The following is a 24,480-nucleotide window of genomic DNA, read 5'->3' on the forward strand; positions in this document are numbered from 1 at the left end:
GCTTTCCTCTTTACTTAAGGACAATCGTATTAAAGTTGAACAAGCACTGGTGGAAAGGCGAGTGTTATATAAAACGCTTTGAATGATATTACGTTCTGAATGCAGAGTAAACCCTGAAAGCGTGACATAACTGACAATGATTCAAACCAGGAAGGAAACTATTTTAGTTTTGAAGGTTGGCAGAACAGTGGGGTAGGGGAGGGCGGAAGGGGGTGGGGGTATTGGGGTTCACTATATGTGCTGCTTTGAATCACGGTATGCTTTTCATGCAGTCATGGTGGCAGTTGTGTAGCTGCATGCACTAAACCTCTGTTGATATGTGTATGAGTCTATGTAAAAGTACGCTCTTGTATTTCATGAAGAGTGATAATGGGCACAAACATGAGACAAGAGTTGTACTTTTAAATACTGGATACTTTGCTTAAAATAAGCATTATATGCTTGAGTTAGTAATCGTAAAATCCATGCATTGTTTCTTGTCATGATACAAATTGAATAAAGTTTTGTTTAAACCAAATACTGGATAACATTGTTCTATTATTTGTTTGGTGTTTTGAGGCATGGATTATAGTTACTACAACCTCAAAACACGAACTCCCACACTCACCCACCCCTTCCATCCTCACCCCCTCCTTCCACCTTCCCCACGAAAGTGTAGACCAGACCTTGGGACTTGCGCATACGGAATACACGTAACGCTCTTGTGCACAAACATGAGCTCCCGATATGCAAAACATTTCTTAGTAATTTTTATGTGCTTAACACAATACACTAAAACCTTTTGACTGTGGCTGGCGATTCGCCTGCTTGGTTTTGCTTGGAGTGTCGATGCATACTGAAAAGTGAAAAGAGTTTAAAATAATTTAAGAAAAAAAAAGCTTTTAATAATAATAATAATAATAATAATAATAATAATAATAATAATAATAATAATTGTCAGTAAGTACTGGTGTCACATGACTGATGTGAACCAGTTGATTGGCTAATGGCGATGCGCTAAAACTGTTAGCGCACTCTTGGAGTGCGCTAACTTTTCCACAGAGCGTATTCTTACGCCCTTTACCTAAGCAAGACTGTGCTCTCATCCTCAGAATTAATTACTGACATGTAGCTTATATTCTCCACAATACCAAATGACCATAAATTCCCTGCTTCTCAATTAAAGCAGAAGTGGGTTTTTTTCTGACAGATTGCATGTGCCTGTGCCACAGTGCGGCTGCCACTGATCTAAAAATACAAGCCGCTGTGTTTCATCTAATTCTCGCCGACTTGCATTCTAGATTCTTCTCATCGTGTTAGTGGCATGTAGCTTATCATCCACATTACCAAATGATGAGTTAATATAAAATTCCCACCCGCTAGCAGAAAACACAAGTGTTATTCCGATAACGTACCAGCTAGACCAGTTTGGAAGACTGACTCGATCGACTCTGTCATACGTAGCCGCACTGACTACACTGAAATACGACTGCATCAGTTCAGTAAATGAATGGTTTCCGAATTATTATTTCAAGGCAAGAACAATCGTAATCGAAAACGTGTAGGGTTCAGAACGTTCTTACCATTATAAGACTTATTACCAGCGTGCCTCGTGCGTGCAGACTCAGTCAGTGCAGACTGCATGCAGTGGTTTGATTGCCCTAGCAGACGACATAAACCCCGCTCAGCAAATTAACATGTTGGGCAAATGTGAACGAAAAAACGATGGGGATATAATACGTGTAGGGTTCAGAGCATTCTTACCGTTCATATTTAGTATCAGACTCCCCGATGAGTGAAGATACAACACGAGAAATATGCCACATTTGTTTTGAAAATGTGCGAACCGTCGAGTCCCGCGGCTTCGAGTCAATTCAAGGGGAGTCACTCCGCACAGTCAATCCGTCGAAGCTCGACTGGAGGTTTCGAATCGCAAATAATGAAGAGCACAGCCCTTTCTCCGAGTTCAAATGAGGTCTCTCTGAAAGATCATCACTGTTCAGATTAACGCTACACTGGAATTTACCAACAGAAATTAAAATGCGTGTGACGAAAGCACGACACACTTGAGACACCCCACACAAAAGTAGATCTTTACTGTACACGACCTGACCACACAGTTATGCCTATTCAAATGCGCGTTGCAAAATGTGCGCTTGGAATCTTCTTTTTTCTATGGCAGTACTGACAATATCGTTATTGAAACAATCCCAGTGCACTAAGGGATTTATAGAGCAAATCTCGAAAATAATTATTGAACTCAGCGCTATGCGCTTCGTTCAATAATGAATTTTCTCGATTTGCTCTATAAATCCCTTAGTGCACTGGGATGTCTCAATAACTTAAATAATAATAATTGTCAGTAAGTACTGGTGTCACATGACTGATGTGAACCAGTTGATTGGCTAATGGCGATGCGCTAAATCTGTTAGCGCACTCTTGGAGTGCGCTAACTTTTTCACAGAGCGTATTCTTACACCCTTTGCCAAAGCGAGACTGTACTCTCATCCTCAGAATTAATTAATGACATGTAGCTTATATTCTCCACAATACCAATGATTATGACCATAAATTTCCTGCTTTTTAATTAAAAGCAGAAGTGGGTTTTTTTCTGACAGATTGCATGCGCCTGTGCCGCCTACAGTTGCCACTAATCTAAAAATAGAACCTGCTGTGTCTAATTTTTCAGTTTCGACTTGCGAAGATTCCTCTCATAATTATGCCATGTTAGTGGCATGTAGCTTATTATCCACATTACCAAATGATGAGTTAGTATACAAATCCCAGCAGCTAACAGAAAACACAAGTGTTATTTCGATAACGTAGACTAGCAGCTAGATCAGCACCGGCCGGCGTAGCAGACTACACTGATATACGACTGCATCTGTTCAGTAAATGAATGGTTTCCGAATTATTATTTCAAGGCAAGAAGAATCGGAATCGAAAACGTGTAGGGTTTAGAACGTTCTTACCATATATAAGACCAGCCTGCCTCGTGCTTGCAGACTCAGTGCAACGAGACGAGCAATTTTTGTTTTTGAAATGAGACTCAGTGCAGTGCGTAGCACTAGCAGACGACATAAATCCCGTTCAGCAAATTAACATGTTGGGCAAATGTGAACGATAAAACGATGGGTATATAATACGTGTAGGGTTCAGAGCATTCTTACCGTTCATATTTAGTACCAGACTCCCCGATGAGTGAAGATACCACACGAGAATCATTTATTTTGAAAATGTGCTTTCCGTCGACCTTGGCAAGGGGCAAAACTCTGCACAGTCAAGTCTGTCGAAGCTCGATGAAGGTTTCGAATCGCAAATAATTAAGAGCATAGTCCTTTCTCCGAGTTAAAATGAGGTCTCTATGAAAGATCATCACTTTTTAGCTTAACGCTACACTGGAATTTACCAACAGAAATTAAAACAAGAGTTTGCGTGTGACGAACGCACGACACACTTCAGACAGCCCACATAAAAGTAGATCCTACTGTATACGACCTGACCACACAGTTACGCCTATCCAAATGCGCGTAGCAAAGTGTGCGTTTTGAATCTTCTTTTTTCTCTGGCGGTACTGACAATATCGTTATTGAAACAATCCCAGTGCACTAAGGGATTTATAGAGCAAATCTCGAAAATAATTATTGAACTCAGCGCTATGCGCTTCGTTCAATAATGAATTTTCTCGATTTGCTCTATAAATCCCTTAGTGCACTGGGATGTCTCAATAACTTAAATAATAATAATAATAATAATAATAATAATAATAATAATAATAATAATAAATGAGCATTTATATAGCGCAACATCATAACTTTACAATTATGCTCTTTGCGCTTGACACATTGTATAAATGCTTTGCTTTTGTCACAAAAAGCCACTTCACATTAATGCCGCTGCTATTTTTGATCAATCTGTTCACCCAAATGTTGCAAACAGCTCTGTAGTCCTGTATTTAACTTTCTTGTCGGGCGCGTAGGCAGATCCGTAGAGGTGGTCTACTCAGTGGCCGAGGTCTTGACAAATATATAGCGGCTTTACGCATATGCACAGAGCCTACGAACAACGTAACTTTAAAACAGAATGGTCATGACGCGTGCGAAGTGTGCAACATTCGGCGTAACGCTACGACAGCAGCTGCTCCCTTGTCGTAAGTCGTTAAGTTGTATACGCATGTCGAAGAAACAAGAGTATTGACACCATTTTCTTGATAGTATTTAACGCTGTTGTTAAAACTAAGTACCCTGAACAATTAACCTCTATGCTTTGAAGTCAAAGTCACAGCGCCCGTGTACAAGAAATACACACACAATCGTTTCGTGTTTAAATGTCGATTCCTTCTGTTAACTTTATGTTCATGTTGAGTGGTCATAACTGCATACAGGGATGTTCACGGAGAGGGATAAGTTAGGACACTGAGCTTATATTTTATGTTTTTAACATACGAATAAATAAATAAACATAATTGTCAATGTTCGAACATGTCTGCTTTCCGTCATAATGTTGGCCATGTAAGACCGCAACAAGACAAAAAGGGAAAACGGGTTTTCCCGTTTTGGACCCAAACTAAGTTACGCATTTGCGGAGCTACAAATTGCGTAACCTATTAGAACTTCATCCGTAACCTCTTTCATTTGCAAAATCGACATTACGTGGAAACAAAAATTAACCTGAAGACTGGATTTTAAACGCTTGCAAAAAGATTGTGTTGGTACACTAATCAATACGGCATAACCTACAACTTGCTTTTACCTTCCACAAAGAACAGCAGTGCAAATGTTACTGACACAATAGGTGTGAGTAATGCAGTGTCAAACATTGACTAAAATGTGTCGATTTTATTTATTTTATTTTATCTTATTTTCAAAGTTGCTTCTAATTTCACATTAAATGAAGCATTATCTCAAAGCTATTGTTTCAATTGTGTCTGTCATGAGTTTTCTCGTAAAGCTTTTTCCGTCACTACATACGCTGAGTTGTGTCTTCTGTTTAAATATGGTAAGAGTCAGCATTTGAAAGCAAAAGACCATCTGATTAATATTCAATTCTGAGGTCAGTGTGCCTGAGTGATCTCAGATTTGAATGAATATTTGACGGGCGCAGTGGCGTAGTGATAGGACATCGGCCTACTAATCGGAAGGTCGTGAGTTCAAATCCCGGCCGCTGCCACCTGGTGGGTTGAGGGTGGAGATTGTTCCGATCTCCCAGGTCAACTTGTGTGCAGTTCAGCTAGTGCCTAATCTCCCTTCGTATGTACACGCAAGCACAAGGCCAAGTGCGCAGGGAAAAAAATAATGTAATCCATGTCAGATTTCAGTGGGTAATGGAAACACGCAAATTATTAGCATGCTTCCTCCGAAAGCGGCGTATGGCTGCCTAAATGGCGGGGTAAAAACGGTCATACACGTACAAATCCACTCATATGAGTGAACTTGGGAGTTTCAGCCCATGAACAAAGAAGAAGAAGAAGAAGAAGAAGAAGAAGAAGAAGAAGAAGAAGAAGAAATATTTCATGAAGGTGAAATAGCCAAAAGACACTGATCAAAAAGCCATATCATGATATGCAGTGTATGCTGTCCCAACCTTTTCCTACGCCCCTGGGTGTATTTATAGCCAGGGTTGTCTGACGGGATTCTTCTTCTCTTTTAGCAACGTAACTCAGAGCGAGTAGCAGTGCGGTGAATTATTGGACCTGCTAACTCTTGTTTACTTGATTTACCGTACATTTGTTTTTGTATTTTTGTTTAGATAGTAGTGGAAATGTGAGATAACCATGCATTCCAGAGGCCTCTTGTTACTCGTGTCTTTGTGTTGTGCAATCATCACAGCTGACCAACATGTTGGTGAGTACAACCTTTTTGCTGTCATTGATTTCACATTTTAAGAATACTCTATGATGTACAACTATTTGAGCATAACTTTACTTCTTGCCTATAGTATCTTCACTGACTCAACCTCTCTCCTCCATCTTGCCTTGTGTGTGTGTGAGTATGTGTGTGTGTGTGTGTGTGTGTGTGTGTGTGTGTGTGTGTGTGTGTGTGTTTGTGTGTGTGTGCTTGTATGTATGTCTGTCTGTATGTCAATGTGTCTATGTGTATGTCTGTGTGTATGTCCGCATGTGTGTGTGTGTGTGTGTGTGTGTGTGTGTGTGTGTGTGTGTGTGTGTGTGTGTGTGTGTGAAAAATGTACTTCCTGGTTGGTCGTTTTAAAGGACCGATCTCAAAGAAAAAGGTATGGTTTTGTTTTTTTGCTTGAACTGTTCTGAAATTAAAGAACAAAACAAACAAAAAACAAGCTTGCCTGTGAAAGAGGAAGAATACATACTTGCATTAAGTGGATTGCAATAGATAGTTAAAGGTATAATACTATAGTCTCACAGGGCGGGGAACGTACGTGTAGTTGCTCTACAGAGCTGTTCACAATAGTAACACATTTTACAACTGTTAATTAGGGTGGCTTACATTTAAATGAATAAGTTTGGTGAAGAAAATACCTTGTTTATGAACATTATTTATTGAATGTTATCGTACAGAGGGAATACTTTTTTCCCCACCTCTCCATTGCTTTGCCGGGATCTCTCTCTCTCTCTCTCTCTCTCTCTCTCTCTCTCTCTCTCTCTCTCTCTCTCTCTCTCTCTCTCTCTCTCTCTCTCTCTCTCTCTCTCTCTCTCTCTCTCTCTCTCTCTCTCTCTCTCTCTCTCTCTCTCTCTCTCTCTCTCTCTCTCTCTCTCTCTCTCTCTCTCTCTCGGAGACCGACGCGGGTAGCTGTGTCTATCTATATCGTCCAATCTCACAGCACAGTCCACGCCCATAATGTTCAAGCTCTACTTTTTTACTTCCTCAGTCAGAGTCGCCGAAGTTTCTAGAGTCAGGGTTTCTTTTGCAAGTAGAATACTGAGGAGTTCAGAGAATATAGCAGTATTTGAATAAGGCGCTGTAGGACAGCTGGAGATAACTCCAAAGTTACACATACGATGGAGCGAGCCAGAGTTACTCAACTAGTGCTGTGTTTTGTTGCTTGATATCGTGGGTGGTAAACCAGCAATTGGGAAAGGGTTACTTTCTCTCTCTTTCTGTCTCTCTCTGTCTCTCTCTCTGTCTCTCTGTCTCTCTGTCTCTCTCTCTCTCGCTCTCTCTCTCTCGGAGACCGACGCGGGTAGCTGTGTCTATCTATATCGTCCAATCTCAAAGCACAGTCCACGCCCACAAGCGGTCTCAAACATTCTGTCAATGCCAAGACTTTTAAAGACAGATATTTCTCATTCCTTATACAAGGCACATTTCGTTCTCACTTAGCCTGAACATGTTTATATTGTTGATGCCTTATTTGTACCTTTTACACGTTTCAGTAGATAAATGTACCTAATTAATTTCATAACATGACTTGTGTAACGATGCTACATTGCTATTACTTGTAACGTAGTTGCTTCATTGACTCCTCAGTTTCACGGATTTTTTCTTCCCTCGAAGTTTCACACGTTTTTTGTTGCTTGAAACCTTTGACAATAATATGTCATGTTCGTTTGAATGTATATTTTGTTTGTTTGTTTAGTTCTGTTAATCGTTTGCTTGTTTGTCGTTTGTTTTTATTACTTCTTTAATTGATATTCCAACATTTTTAAAACGTATTATCATTAGATTAAACCCTCCCATGGGCGAGGGATGGATGTAAAAAAGCACCGGTTTGCTTATGCCATTACCCTCGTTAATAAAGAATTTGTCATTTGTCATTCTCTCTCTCTCCCTGTCTCTCTTTCTCTCTCTCTCTCTCTCTCTCTCTCTCTCTCTCTCTCTCTCTCTCTCTCTCTCTCTCTCTTTCTCTCTCTCTCTCTCTCTCTCTCTCTCTCTCTCTCTCTCTCTCTCTCTTTCTCTCTCTCTCTCTATATTATGTTTTTACCGACAGCCATTGCTAGTGATTTTAATTTGCTGCTGCCGTATTTCTTGAGTTGTTCTTGCTTTATTTGCTTTAATTTCTTTGTTTGAAGTTTTCGTGTATTCCTTCTTATTCCCCCCTCTGCTTCTTTACCTCTGTAAACTTGTAGAGCTAGTTATTTTTCGATAATGACCCAGCAACCAAACAAATAACGAGCCAGCAACAGCCTGAATCCTCGATAGTGCAATGGGTTGAGAAGCTGTTCTGTTTTGGTACTACTTTTGCGACTGAAAAGTTCCGAACGCTCTATACGTACGAAATATACATCTCTGGAGCAAACAATACACACATACCGCATTTAAATTAACAACTACAGGCCTGAACACATGAATCTCCATATAAAATCCGTGAGTTAGGTTGTTTTCTGAATCTAGATCTGCCGTGCACACACCGTTCATCACAAGCAAATTCCCAAGGCAAGTAACTCATACTCTTGCCGACAAGAGTAGTTCCCCTTCTTTTAACGCAGTTTCTTCGACAACACTGATTGCAATCCGACGGTCAGTTTTCAACAATATTTCATTTTATAAACAGATCACACGCAACCAAATGCACACATCTCATCAATTTAAACAACATAAAGCGGTTTCATACACTATTTTCCCCAGAAAACTGAACTTCATACAGTAATTAACGTTGGAACACGGGTGCAAAAGTTCGTCTGCTAGTCCCATTTGACGAAAGAACATTATCCTAAACTATACTAAAACATAAACAGAACACACAATATCTGCCTTTACCGCCACAGCAGAATAACAGCATATCTGTGTACTTGATTTTAGTCTAAAACAGGGAAACTGACAAGAAGTGTTAACAGAATGGAATGATTTGCACGGAACTATACAACCGCGCATTAATCGATCGCCTGCGCAGGTTGACTGGTTGAGTGATTCGGATTCGATCAAACTTTCGCACAAAAACTCCTGTTTTCTTTGAATAACTGAAGAAAGGAGGAATAAAGAGGTTACACACCTCGTCTCAGTGATTATTAAAAATAATGGTCTCAGTTCGCGGTCATGAAAAAGCTCGCTGAAGCTCGCATTTTTCATGATCCGCCAACTTCGACCATTATTTTTAATAATCACTGAGACTCGGCATGTAACCTCTACTTCTTGTGTTTGATAATGCTGCATGTTGGTCATTTAAATGTTTACCATCTAGATGCCAAAGTACAAGACATATGCAATTTTCTACACAGCGCAACCCCCGTGTACCACTTATACGGCATCACCGAATCACGCTTACACGACAACATCCCCGATACCCGCATCGTATCCCTGATTATGACGTCATACGTCGTGATTCCCGTCGTACGGGTGAAAATGGCATCGCTGCTTACATCCACTCTTCCATTGTTCAATACACGCGTAGAAGACCTGACTTAGAACACAAAGACATTGAATGCATGTGGCTAGAGTTTAAACTAAAGGAAACAGCCCCTTCTACTCTTGTTTGTTTTCTTTACAGAAACCCTTCTGCCATTGGTGACTGGTACGATGAGGTGTTTTATTTCATTTACCTTGACCGATATATTAAAAGTCTAATGCTGACCTTGGAAGGGGTCCATAAGCGTGTCTGCTATTTTAACCCAGTGTTTGCCCTTTTCCTGTAAAAAATGTTAATGCCCATTTTGTTAAGAACATATTTTGTTGGTGCTCAATGTTTATCCATCCTTCTTCCGGTGGAAGGCTGAGGACCCCTCTTTTTATCTTTTCAAAGGCTCTTTTATTATCATATAGTTATGTTTCCAGAGAAATGTATACATATTCGTGTTAATTTGGCGAAGCACATTTTCCTGGAATGACAGAACTTGCAGTGCATGTGAGAACTGGAAAAGGAGCATAGTGTTTGCCAAAATAAATTTGTTCGTACAATGTTGAGTTTCGTCCTTGCCATTTGTTCGTATTATTCTTTCAACATTCTCAATTTTACCTTTCCAATTTTCTTCAATCAGAGAGGCTTCTTTTTCAGCAGAAAAATATATTCCTAAAATTGTATACATTCCAGACTTCATAGGTATGTTGCTCACTTGTCCATGTTCTCCTTTTCGTCTACCTAGCCACGTGACTTCTGATTTGTGTTTATCTAACTTGAGGCCAGAAAACTTCGCATATTCTTCTACTATAATTTGTATTGCCATCTTAATACCATTTTCATATTTTAATGTAAGGCTTGTGTCATGAGCAAACAAGTCGCGTAAGGCAAATTTACAACATTTAGTCAATCGGTCGAACCCGTAGAATAAAACTGAACGCACTGCACATTTTTTCACCAAGACAAAACAGCTTCGTCAATCCCCGCGGCACAAGAAAAACGCTCACTCTCCTGTGCAACACAAAGTGAAAGTGACAAGCCAGAATAGCGTATTGCGGTAAGCAGGAAAGCGCGCTTTTCTGTATTCTTGTTAACTTTCTGAGCTTTGTTCTAATAGAACATAATATTATTATATCTATATGTTTTTTTGGAATCGGGAAATGATAAAGAATAAGATTAAAGTGAAATGCGAAACCGAAGTCCGAGCTTTGTCGAAGATTACTTCAGCAAAATGTCAACCAATTTGCGTAATAGTGCCGCCTCAACTTTCACAAAAAAAACCGGATATGATGTCATCAAGACATTTATCAAAAACAGGAACAAAAATGTCTGGCGATATCATACTCAGGAACTCTCATGTAAAGTGTGATGAAGATCGGTCCAGTAGTTTATCTGAATCGCTCTACACACACACACACACACACACACACACACACACACGCACACACACACGCACGCGCACACATAAACACACACTCACACACACACTCACACACACACACACACACACACACACACACACACACACACACATACACACACACACACACCACACCCTCATTGATTCCCAGTCAATGTTAAAACATTTAGTCTTAACTTGCCGACGTCGGAGGTGGCGGGAAAACCCGTCTTGTTGTTGTTAATCTTAGCAATACTCAGCACGTAAATGATGTTGTACGACGCACAGTGAACGTGGCGATCAACAAAACCTACCGTCAGATCAGCACTTACCCAGACAACGGAGCGGCCAGTAACGCTGCTGACGGCAACACAGCAGGATTCTTGGGAGCGAACACCTGTAGCCACACGGACTCGACGAGTAAAGGGGTCGGTATCCCAACCAACGTGTACCACTGGTGGGAGGTGGACCTGGGCAGGACGTTCCCTGTCCACAACATCACTGTCTGGGCACGCAAAGAACAACATGAGCCCATTTGTACGTATCGTAGTATAGCTACTCAGTTTGTATCTTGGTATAGGTATGCTTGAACATGTGGGTTGACTCTGTTCTTTCATGTTAATAACAACTGGTTTTCCTTTTAATTGTACGTATGTATGGACAAGCTGGTAGATGAATAGATCATGCGTGTTTAGATTTTAGCGCAAGGCAGGCTATAATCAAAATAAGGTAATTGAGAGTGAGTGTGTGTGTGTGTTTGTGTTTTAATTGCATAGGGTACGTACGTGCATCATTATTCTTAAAACTCTGTCTGGCTTGTCGCATAACAGCGTTACTAATGTTTCACATGATCTCAAAGTCCGAAATTATTGTTCTACATAAGTCAGCGCAAATCACCAAACGGTGTAAGTTAATGCGGTGATGTGTTTCTGAAATGTACCGTGTTTGTTGGTCTCATTAATTGCTAACACGGCTTTTAAAACGCCTTTAATAGCCTCTGGGAAGAATGACACCTGCTCCGTTCAGCATGCCTATTTTGTTTCACGGATAGTATGAATAGAGAAAAGAAATGGAACACGTTTTCTTTTGGCTGAATATGTCCTTTTCATTTGTATCAATTTGATGCTGAACAGATTTCGAGCGTCTGTACCCGTTCATAATCAGGGTGGACAACAAGACTTGTGTGAACGTGACGTCACCAACGAACAACACCATCAGGAGCAACTCAGTGACGTGTTCTTCAGTCATGTACGGACAGGTAGTGCGTCTTACACTGACGACTAATAGAACTTTGAACCTGTGTGAATTTCAAATATTTGGTAAGTTGTACTTAAGGGTAGGAGCTACCATAAAATACACCGTTTTTCTCTTTAAGTCCTTTGACCACAACATTCACGAAACAGAACTGCTTGTGTTAAAGTTTGGTGTGCATTTGCTTCAATGTTTTTAGATTGATAGTATGGTCCCCCTACACATTGCATTTAGATTGACTTTAGTACAAATTATTACATGGAAAATAAGCAAAGTGGCGTTGAATCGAAACATGTTATTTCACGGATGTGAAATTAATTTCATAACTTTTCATCAGAATGATTTGAACTGTTGCGGACATGTTTAGACATTCTGACAGATGTTAAAAGGCTATGCTCTAGGAAAAAAAGGGGTAACAAGACACATGTTCCAGTTGTCATAAATGTTTAACCCACAAAGCCAAAATCGGTATCACTTTATTTTGTTTACACAAGCCATTGAAGGATCGGCCCCAGCACACACCTTATATGATTCTGGTTTATATTTGTTTTGTATTTTAAGAAAACAATTAATATAACATAGATGAAATACATATTATACGACATAAATGCTTTCAGTCGACCTTGATATTCCACAGTGCCCATACATGTGCCATCGACTGAATGTGCATGGTAATACCATCTATGCCAAGTTGATCTATGCCAAGTTGGTGCATGATGGCGGCGTTACTTGTTTTGTTTTGTTTATTTGTTGCTTAACGTCCAGCCGACTACGTAGAGCCATATCAGGACGAGGAAGGGGGGGATGAAGGGGGCCACTTGTCAAGCGATTCCTGTTTACAAATGCACTAACCCATTACTTGTGTCCCAGCAGGCTTTAGTAAAACTAAATTAATACCTACTGGAAGATTACCAGTTTCCAGTATGTTAAAATAGGCTTAACCTATCTACTGCTGGACTTACATCAGAACACTAACAGATTAAACTATACATGAATCGCGAGACAAGCGGCAAGAGAAGAGATTTTTGGAAAAAATACAGGTGAATGAGCAAGAAGGCAGAAAAGGGAAAAGAATTCATGAAGAAAAAGAGAGCATGACAGGAAAGAGGAACCAAAAATCTACCTAACAGCAAACTAGAAAGCTCCTGCGGTTCCAAAAACAGGAGGGGCCTTTAATTTCATAACCGCAGTGCCCCACTGCGGGAGGCGGCGTTACTGTCTGTTCAAAGCCTCTTACGCCGATATGAAGGCATATACCTCGTGGTTACTTTATTATCTGCTCAGTTCATCGTCTAAAGGTTTTACTGCGCCACATATGAGCTAGAAGTACTTGGAACATGCACAAACCAGCCTGTCAACATGACTCTTGTATTCAAGGATGTATGATTAAGAGCACGCGTATGACATATTTGGCATACATTATGTAGCCTTGAAATGTTGGCAGTGCATGTCGGACGCGGGCCAGATTGTTTTCTTGTTCTTTGCTAATTGCTGTTCTGTTTCAGTTCATAGAGCCGGCACCAACGAGCACGAACACACCCATACACACAGTTCGTCATGTTGATCAAAGGAGACAAGAAAATGATTATGTGAATAGGAAACAAAGTAAAGTACACGTTTAGGTCCTCAGACAAGGACACCGCGATCGACAGAAGTCATAATTATTTTACACAGTGATGCATCACAGTTATGACACTTTTAGCAAGCCAGGACTTGCATAGAAACCACTGAGTGACGTTCGCACAATTAGTTCTGAATATCGTGGTATTCCCATGCACATTCAGTCGATGGCACATGTATGGGCACTGTGGAATATCAAGGTCGACTGAAAGCATGTATGTAGTATAATATGTATTTAATCTATGTTATATTAATTGTTTTCTTACCCCCCGCGGGTTAGGGGGAAGAATTTACCTGATGCTCCCCAGCATGTCGTAAGAGGCGACTAACGGATTCTGTTTCTCCTTTTACCCTTGTTAAGTGTTTCTTGTATAGAATATAGTCAATGTTTGTAAAGATTTTAGTCAAGCAGTATGTAAGAAATGTTAGGTCCTTTGTACTGGAAACTTGCATTCTCCCAGTAAGGTCATATATTGTACTACGTTCCAAGCCCCTGGAGCAATTTTTTTATTAGTGCTTTTGTGAACAAGAAACAATTAACAAGTGGTTCTATCCCATCCCCCCCCCCCTTTCCCCGTCGCCATATACCCTTGAACGGTTGAAAACGACGTTAAACACCAAATAAATAAAGAAAAAAATAACTGTTTTCTTAAAATACCAAACCAAAAATATACGTATAGTAGATGTTCAGAGACACAGGAGGGAGGCCATGGTACATTATAAGATATTTGATGGGTTGTTGACAGACCAGCTTTTTTGTCGGTCCGAGGGGGAGCATATCGTCTTTTGTTTCATATTCATTGACCAAGGCCGAAGGCCGCGGTCAATAAATATGAAACAAAAGTCGATATGCCCCCCGAGGACCGACAAAAAAGCTGGTCTGGCAACAAACCATCAAACATTGTTTCTGTCATCATTTTGGTGGTTCAACATTAAGTGAAAAATCAACACAGGGAGCCATGGTTTGAAACGCGAGTTCTGTTATTATAATGCATGTTCGGGGCCCCAGCACGTTTTTCAAAGCGGCTGGCGTGCGAAAGCAACTTATTGTGTGTGATTTGAGTTTATAATGTTGAGACAAGTATGTCAGGTTTGAGGATGCGAAGTTCTGTAGGTTCCGACTACAGAGTGGTGTGTGAAACCAACAGTAAGCGCCTTTGAGACGATAGTGCCCACATGTTGCATTCGAGCGATGGGATTGTCGTATTTCAAACGAGGTGATTTGCTTGCACAGTCAGCGTTGACCATCTCACAACAGATCTGTTATGTGGATTATCGTGCGACGTTCGAGTCGGGGGCAAGGAATCGCAGGAAGCAAAGATGAGTCTTTTTTCATTGTCACCTTTCTTTCCGGTTGTTGGTGCATATAATATTGTGCGGACAAAATGATGCGACGGCGAGTGTTTTTTGCCTCCAAGATTTTGTGGTGTGGGTATTGTTTTGCTCGTTTCATACCCACACCAAAACCTGAAACACACCCCACCCCACCCTCCCCCTCCCTCACAATCAGTCCATGAACACAAACACTGACACACACAAATTAATGATCAAGTTACCCCCCCTCCCAACCCTTCACTTGCACACCTGCAACGCAGACGATCATATTATTGATTAAATATTCATATAGGTCAGTGTTGGGTTTTTTGTTCTTGTTTGTGTTATTGCAGAATCGGTTTTCTCTTATTGCTACACGTGTCTCTTCATTACATTTCACCATCGCCCTACCACCCTGCCCCTCTCGGTATTCCACCCCTCGGTTTTCAGTGGTAAATATTAGCAATCGAATATTGAAGCTACGTTGAGTCAAAGGTCACAGAAGATTTGCATCGTGCAGCACTGCACGAATTGGGTCAAAGGACACAAACGATTTGCGTCGTGCCGCGAAGGAAAGATAATCGCGATCTTGTTTCTCATTGCCTCTCTGTTTTTCATTAGACTTGTCATTCTGCTTGCTCGGCTTTGTCAGATGTCTTCATTTCTTGTTGCTATGTTCTTTGCTTTTTTATTATTATTTTTTTATTTGCGCTTAGTTTATCGATACAACTGAACGTCTTGTGCACGGGTCAAAATGTGTGGTTTGACTTAAACTTGACGTTCGTGTTTATCCAAACAGACGGATACACGCACTCCATGACTTTGTGAGAAGATAAAACATATCGATAGGTTTCATTTGTTTGCGATAAAGCATAAATGTATGACCTTTGATGAGGTAGTTTTGTTTTTTGTTTACATTTGCCAGTTTGCCAGTTCGTATTTGGAACTTGGCGAAGCAGTGTCGTCTGTTTAGGTCTGGGGAAACGCCAATGAAAAGAGCCGAAGAATCCTCGAGCGTTTCTATTGGGTTTGCTTTTGATTATCCATGTAATAGGGCTTCCTGCAACTATGGTAACCGGGGATTTATTCCCCGGGGAACATGACATTTATTTCCCAGGTGCTTGTGAATGGAAACTCGTGAAAATGATGACAAAACGTTGTATGCAATTATACAAGGATATTGTTCTTGTTACTTGCCAAAACATGCAAAACTGCAACCCAACTCAGCCACTGTTGTGGCTCTGTTCTGCTGTCCTGATGAATATGCATACAGCTTTAATTCGGCTGCTGAGCTATGCGTTTTGATTCTATTTGTAAGCTGTTGAAATAAAGATGTCCAATCCATGCACATCTTTTCAGTTTGCAAAGATGGATTTTATGGACTGGATTGTTCGTCTCCTTGTGACAAGAACTGCGATGAAGGGTGTAACATGACAAGTGGTTTCTGCACACGTAAGTAAAAGCCTCGTCTCAGAGTTAGCAATGGCTAACTGGTGTTTGCTTGTTGTTGTTGTTGTTGTTGTTGTTGTTGTTGTTGTTGTTGTTCCAGTATGTATTCGCTGTTGGCGTTTGCATTTGCTACCAAAGCGACATACCTCTGTCAACCTTATGTGCTGTAGAGTTTTACACTGGTTTACTGTCATCATATTGACAGGATGATAGCAGGTCCGGTTCAGAACCGCAACAGATTTGACCCACATGTTCTGCGAGGAATTGTATTTCCCCAGTAAATGCTTGCACAAACTAACCTCGGCGTCTTAACACCCCTGTGTGCACACGAGCAAGAACGAAACCCCTAAACACAAAGTGCCTGGAAAACAAAAATACACACAAGCATGAACAAGCCTATAGTGGGTATAATGAGGCGCAATGGCAACTCATATTTTAGAGGATGAAAACAGCCAATAATTTAATGAGCTAAGCCTCATGAGACTAGGTTAATATATCGTCAAAGGTACAATGTCCACCTAGCTAGGACTAGATGTGTGTATACGATACAATAAGGTACCCTATGCTGTATTGTGTATTGGAATGCCCACCAGTAGTTATCAACTTCAGCTTTGTCCCCTCGTTTCTGTGTACATGTATAACGTTGACATGTTTTAGGCTTTGATATCTGCCTATCTGGTCGTGTACTCTGCAAAACCTGCACATGGTGCCACAGTCCCGAATAGCAGTAACAAAATAATAATTCTTCGTATTCCGAAGATTCTCGAAAGGTGTAAGGCTCTCACAATGTTCTTTTGTCTTCTCAGGCTGCAAGGAAGGATTTTGGGGTCCTGAGTTGTGCCATCATAACTGTTCTGCCCACTGTGCTGGTCCTACCTGTCAGCGTGATGACGGCAACTGTGAAGGTGAGTCATCGCACGCAAACTTTACTTGCCTGGATATGGAGACGTTTGTGGATTTAGAACAGGGGTGCGTTGCATAGAGCGGACGTTCTGTTCGCGAAGAGACAAACAGTTTTTATGTTGTAAGCAACGCTATGTTCGCGGCGAACTGTTCGCAGCGAACTCAATTCTACCCTCTCTACCCTTTTTCAAGTAAATGGACCCATCTCTTCGCTGACGGCCGAGTCCATGCATGCATGTTAGGGGCGATCATGCGAACAGTCGCTTTGTACTTGGAACAGCCCTCCATACCCGCACTGACCAAAGCAGACGAGTCCAATCGCTTACAGCTCAGTCCATGAGTACATTTTAGGGGTGACGCTATGCATCAATGGGCCTCAGGATATCTGTGTGTGTGTGTGTGTGTCACGTTTTAATATATCTTTCTTTATTTGGTGTTTAACGTCGTTTTCAACCATTCAAGGTTATATCGCGACGGGGGAAGGGGGGGGGGGGGGAGATGAGATAGGGGAAAGGGGGGAGATGGGATAGAGCCACTTGTTAATTGTTTCTTGTTCACAAAAGCACTAATAAAAAAATTGCTCCAGGGGCTTGCAACGTAGTACAATATATGACCTTACTGGGAGAATGCAAGTTTCCAGTACAAAGGACGTAACATTTCTTACATACTGCTTGACTAAAATCTTTACAAACATTGACTATATTCTATACAAGAAACACTTAAAGGCACAGTAAGCCTCCCGTAAACCATCACAGAGCTCCCCGAGCGTCTAAATACAGTACAAGCATACTTCCATTTGAACGCTCACCGAACGGGAACATCCTGGCTGCTTTCTGTCGAGCGTGAGACATTTTCCAAGAAATTATTTTCGTGGACTTGGCCCTGAAGAAGAATGGCGCCTCGTTTTTGCGCTAGACCTAACTTTTACAATCTAAATAATAAATTGACAGCTTGTTACACAAACATTCTTTAATCATAAAAGAATTCGTTTTTCATCAAGACAAGATCAGAACAATTCGAAGTTGTGAAAGTTTAAAAAAAGAAAAGCCCGGAAGCAGGGTCACGCAAGGGTCGTAGCAGACGACGGCCCGGTTTATCAGTGCAAATCGCCGTTCCTCTCAACAGTCAAAAGCCATCGCTAGAGTTCTTGTGAACCACAGCCGTTGTTTCGTGCATAAAAAAACGTGCTATTGTAGATAAGCTCACGTCGAGTCGCATTCAAATGACTAACTATGACGACTGCATTGTGAAAAGGGGGAAAACTGGATCACACGGGTTCACGATGGCTCAGGGGTAAGATAAACCACGCAAAAATAAATTCTTTGAAAATTGTTCGCTCTTTACGGAGGGCACCTAGGATGTTCTCAATTGGTGAGTGTTTAAATGAAAGGGTGTTTGTACTGTGTGTAAAAGCCTGACCGTATCTGTGATGGTTTACGGGAGGCTTACTCTGCCTTTAACAAGGGTAAAAGAAGAAACAGAACCTGTTAGTCGCCTCTTACGACATGCTGGTTAGCATCGGGTAAATTCTTTCTCGTCCCAACCAATATGGGACTCCCCCTAACCTGTAGTGTTTGAGAATCTATTACGATCTAAGGGAAGCAACTGCTATAGATGTGTTAAGTAACTAACGAGAGTTAGTTCCCTTGTTACATACACTGATCATCTTCATGGCTGACAATAAACACAGCTTGCCCCCTCAAACCATCGTTTGTCGGCTTTATCGTATACATGCATGGTGAACGTGTATCCACTTTCATCACAGACATCATATTGGCGACGAGGTAAATTATTCCACGTACACATCGGCTCTACCTTGTGCAAGAACTTTGTAATCTCACTTTTCTGACTTGCCACGTGCTTATCAACTTCCAACATGGCTGAACAGTTATCTGCACTACCTACTTATCCTTCGTTTGACTGTTCGTCTGATGGCGTGTCTATCAGATGGAGCAAGTGGATCGTAAGACTAGAGAATCTGTTCGTTGCATTCAACATTGCCAACGACAAGAGGAAGAAAGCGTTGCTGCTTACGTACGCTGGGAACGATCTGAATGACATTGTAGACTCTTTTCCAGCTGCTGATCTGACCCCTCGGGATGGTGAGACTCACTTCCAGAAACTTGTTGATCGTATCAATGAACATTTTAACCCACAGATCAACAGAGAGTATCAGGTTTTTACCTTCAGACAGCTCACGCAAACATCTGACAGTGTTGACATTTTTTATCAACAGCTGAAACGACATACCTCTCTCTGTAACTTTGCCAACATTGAGTCTGAAATTAAATCGCAGCTGATAACCGGTTGCAAAGTGAACAAGGTGCGAGAGAAGGGCCTGAGCAACCCAGGAATAACACTGTCTGACCTCCTGCAGTATTCCCGCACATTGGAGTTGACTGCTTCTTACTCAAGAAAAATGCATGAAGACGTTGCAGTTAACCGACTCCATCGTTCAGCTACATCAAGCCAGCATCAGCCTGATCGACGTCATCACCAGCCCCGCCGTAGTCAAGCCTCACACCGTCATAACCAGCCAACCGAGCAATGCAAGAACTGTGGTGGTACATGGCCGCATGAGAAGGGACAGCATTCGTGCCCTGCTTTCAACAAACAGTGCCGCTCCTGTGGAAAATTCAACCACTTCTCATCCGTCTGCCGTTCCAGTCCACGCAACACGGCAAGATCAGGGACAGGCAGTGGAAGGGACAGTGCATTCTCTTCCTCCTCCTCCCAACAGCCTCGCTCTATCAAGCACAAGCCCAAACCTGTTCACCACGTTGAGCAACATGGTGAATGTGACAACAACGACGCTTCGTTCATCGACGACGGCAATGACGCAGACACTGAGTACGTCTTCACTGCAAACGGCAACTCGAATCAACTGCCACGCTTCAAGGTCTACCTCAACGGACAAGAGACAACCTTCCTTGCTGATTCCGGAGCTTCAGTCAATCTGCTATCACGGACAGGTTATGAAAGTCTTACACCCAAGCCAGCGCTCAGCCCGTCAAACGTGAGAATCTCTGCGTACGGCAATCAACACTCCATCCGTGCGTTTGGACAGTTTTGCGCTGAACTACACACTGACATAGCATCCTGCTCAGCCACGATATGTGTTGTTCCAGGCAATGAGAAACCCATCCTGAGCTGGTCAACCTCGCAAACACTCAAGCTGCTGACCACCGTCCACTGCATCGAGCACAAAACTCAGCAAGAGAACCAGCTTGGTAAACTCAATGATCGACAGATCAAACTCCACATCGACCAGACGGTATAGCCTGTCGCTCAGCACTACCGTCGTGTTCCCTTTCATGTCCGCAAGCATGTGGAAGAACAAATCCATGGGTATCTCCTATAGTTGTGGTGCCTAAACCCAAGTCTCCAGGCAAGGTACGCGTGTGCGTCGACATGCGTTCTGCAAACAAGGCCATCAGGAGAGAACGTCATGCTACCCCAACACTTGATGAACTGAAAACCATGCTCGCAGGTGCTAAAGTTTTCAGCAAGCTTGACCTGAACCAAGGTTACAACCAGCTAGAACTAGCTGAGGAGTCACGCTACATCACGACGTTTTCCACACATCTTGGTCTCTACAGATACCGACGCCTCTTCTTTGGTGTGAACTCCGCAAGCGAGATCTTCCAAGAAACCATCAGGCAAGTACTGTCTGGCCTCAAGGGTGTCGTAAACATCAGTGACGACATTCTCTGCTACGGTACGTCACAGCAAGACCATGACAACAACCTACGCGCTCTCATGCAGCGTCTCCGTGAGAAAGACCTCACTCTCAACACTGACAAGTGTGAGTACAACAAGAAGTCGCTTGAGTTCCTTGGTCATATCTTCGGGGAAGACGGCATCACCCCAAGCCAAGACAAGCTCAAGACCATTCTTGAACTGCCAACACCAACCAACGCATCTGAAGTAAGAAGTCTTCTCGGCATGATGAACTTCTGTGGTGCACACTTCATTCCAAACTATGCAACACTCACCCATGAACTCCGTCTGCTGACAAAGAAGACAACACCATGGTCGTGGAATGAAAAGCATGACGCAGCCCTCGGAACGCTGAAAGCAGAACTCAGCAAAGCAACGACTCTTGCTTACTTCAATCCAGGAAAACCGACAGAGATCTCCACCGACGGCAGTCCTGTAGGCATCTCTGCAGTCCTGACCCAAGACAAGCGCATCATCCAGTTTGCAAGCCGAGCGCTCACTCCAACAGAACAAAGATATTCACAGACAGAACGTGAAGCACTCGCCATCACATGGGCCTGTGAATATTTCCACATCTACCTGTTTGGTGCTACATTCACTGTCTACACTGACCACAAGCCTTTGGTCAGCATGTTCAACAACCCTCGTGCTCAACTCTCTGCTCGTGTTGAACGCTGGGTACTGAGAACACAGCCCTACGAAATGACTGTTCAGTACCGATCTGGTTTCGACAACCCCGCCGACTATCTGAGTCGACATCCAGTCCAACAGCATCCCAGCAGCAGAGAAGAGAAGATCGCAGAAGAGTATCTTCACTACGTTGTCGACACGTCCACTCCAAAAGCCATGACGTTAGACACAGTCATCTCAGAAACAGCGAAAGATGTCACCCTTACGGCAGTGATCAACGCAATCCTTACCAGTGACTGGGAAGCCAAAGACGACGTTGACACAAAAACTTTCAGAACCCTCTACTTGTGTCGTTCAGAACTCTCACTCAGTCACAACGCATCAGTTCTACTCAAGAGTACACGCATCGTTCTCCCAGAGTCTCTTCATCTTCAAGCTGTGAAAGTCGCTCACACTGGACATCAAGGCATCGTCAAGACAGTCGCCCTGCTTCGAGAAAAGGTTTGGTTCCGAGGAATGCAAGAGACTGTTGAGAAAGCGGTGAAAAACTGCTTAACCTGTCAAATCTCCACTCCCACACCAGCCAGAGAACCGCTGAAGATGTCTCCACTGCCCACAGCACCTTGGTCTGAACTGAGTGCTGATTTCGGAGACGTACCCAACGGAAACATTCTCCTTGTCATCACAGATGAATATTCCAGATTCACCGTTGTTGACATTTTGCAATCAACATCCAGCCGGAGTGTGATTCCACGTCTCGACAAGATCTTCGCAGAATACGGCATACCCGATGTTCTGAAGACAGACAATGGCCCACCATTCAACAGCCACGAGTTCGCGACATACGCAACACACACCGCGTTCAAGCACAGGAAGATCACCCCCCTGTGTCCCCGTGCAAATGGAGAAACGGAACGCTTTATGCGTACCATCAAGAAGACTGTCAAAGCCGCCCATGCACAACAGCTGAACTGGAAACAGGAAATGTACAAGTTTCTTCTTGACTACAGAACAACTCCACACTGCACAACTGGTGTCGCCCCTGCTACTGCCCTCTTTGGTCGCAACATCAAGAACAGACTACCACAACTCCCGCCGCAGCAGCCAGCGGACGCAAAGATGAGACAACAGGATGCCCGCGCCAAAGGCAAGATGAAGCTCTACGCAGACAACAAGAACTATGTCAAACCAAGCAACCTTCAGATTGGTGATTCTGTTCTCATCAAGGACACTTCCATTAAGAAGTCTACTCCTCCATTCAACCCAACTGTTGTGTCAAAGAACGGTTCTATGATCTCTGCGTGCCGAGGAAACAAGATAATCACGCGAAACAGCAGTTTCTTCAAACGCTCCCCCAGACATCCAACTCCTTCAGAAACAAATGACGCTGAAGCTGACGCCGAAGCTGAAACTGAAGCTGTTACTCTTCCTCACACAGATGAACCAAACTCGCAACATGCACACAACAAGCAAAACCAAAACGCACAAAACACACATACTAACGTCGCACCAACTCCACGTCGTTCGCACAGGGAAAAACATTTACCTACCAAACTGCAAGATTTTGTTCTGACTTGAACGTTGAACTGACTGATGTTTTGTAAAATCATTTTATTTCTGGTGCCTGTGCAGACATTTTATTTTCAAGATTTTCCGTCAAGTGCCTATTGTGTCGTTTTATTTCACATTGCTGTTTAGCATCATTTCACAGTATTTTTGGGTAACACGTAAATTCAGTTTTGTTTTGTTTTTCTTTAATGAGAAGGGAAGATAAGTACACTAATTTCTACTTTCAAAATTCATAAGGCTGAAGCATTACTTCATGAGATCTGGAGTGAGAACACTTTTCTTGTTGAAATTGAATGTAAAGTTAAACATTTCTAGTCAGCATTACATTTCTACTTCTAGGCATCATTCTTTAATCTTCAGGAGAAGATATCATTTCTTATCGCATTTTTACTGATCACATGACAAAACATGCTGTTGTCATTGGTCAACTAGGAACTGTATATCAATTGACATCGCGCAGGAAGTTCCCAGCGAATTTGATATCGCGCAGGAAGTAGTTTATCAAATTTAATTTTAAAGAATAAAATCTCACCTGAATAAAACAAATGTCTCCCTTTTTTTTAAATCACAAATTTATAAAAGAAAAGTAATTGAATCAGAAAGATTAAGCTGTGCAATGAATAAAATGAAACTGTTCCCACCCAGCTTTAACAGAGAAGTAGTAGAAAAGAATGTTACAATCTTACCGATTGAGGTAGTTGGAACAGCCATAAACAAAGCTGACCTTGAAAGTACCAGTAGTGGCAGTACTTAGAAAACTGTGAGATCTCTTGCAGTGTTTCAGCGCACATCACTCACAAAAAGGCAGGAAATGAGCAGCCGATTTAAACAGTTCGCACCTGCATGAACCATTGTCCACCTTTCTTAGTCGTAGCCATTCAACATCAACCGAACAACTTTCAGCTTCTTTCACAGTCACAGCGCCGTCGGAGGACGCCATTTTGGATTTGTCGTAAGCAAGACTGAGTTTCGACAACATTATTATGCAATCCGCCGATACCGACAAATACCTGGAAGCTTTCTTGGGCACAGAACATGAGCCAGAGGACTTTGCTGATACTGCCTGGCGCACTTCAGTTCCTGCCATCGTTCAGAATTGCCAAATCGAACAGTCAAAAAGAGTACGACTGAGGAAGTAACTGGGACGGATTCTTCGCTGTTCCTTCGAACTGGCAACTCCACTGAACTTGTTAGCCTTTGTTGGTGATCTGTTTCAACCGTATATTTTTGTTCTTTTTTCATTATAAATGCCTTATTTTGTCTGAGAAAAAGAACCAGTTACTGAAAAATAAAAGTAAGAGCAGCAAAGTTACGAAAGCAGGAAAAGACGCCCAACATTTCCAATACAAGGCAGTAGCCTCCCTTGCGTTTGTCTGACTTCTTAGGTAGGTTTATGATTC

At 42.2% G+C, this 24,480-nt stretch overlaps 1 protein-coding gene across 1 annotated transcript in view; it reads left to right on the top strand.

Moving 5' to 3' along the window:
• Window positions 1–11,766: 11,766 nt before the first annotated feature.
• The window catches only part of LOC138965703 (receptor-type tyrosine-protein phosphatase epsilon-like), a 70,000-nt gene continuing 57,286 nt past the window's right edge, over window positions 11,767–24,480 (top strand). The window contains exons 1-3 of the mRNA XM_070337878.1: window positions 11,767–11,943; window positions 16,169–16,261; window positions 17,065–17,163. Of these exons, the coding sequence (XP_070193979.1) occupies window positions 11,871–11,943; window positions 16,169–16,261; window positions 17,065–17,163 (265 nt within the window). The 5' untranslated portion in view covers window positions 11,767–11,870. The remainder of the gene's footprint in view (window positions 11,944–16,168; window positions 16,262–17,064; window positions 17,164–24,480) is intronic.

This window comes from Littorina saxatilis, linkage group LG4 (genome assembly GCF_037325665.1).
Source record: "Littorina saxatilis isolate snail1 linkage group LG4, US_GU_Lsax_2.0, whole genome shotgun sequence".
Taxonomy (NCBI): Eukaryota; Metazoa; Mollusca; class Gastropoda; order Littorinimorpha; family Littorinidae; genus Littorina; species Littorina saxatilis.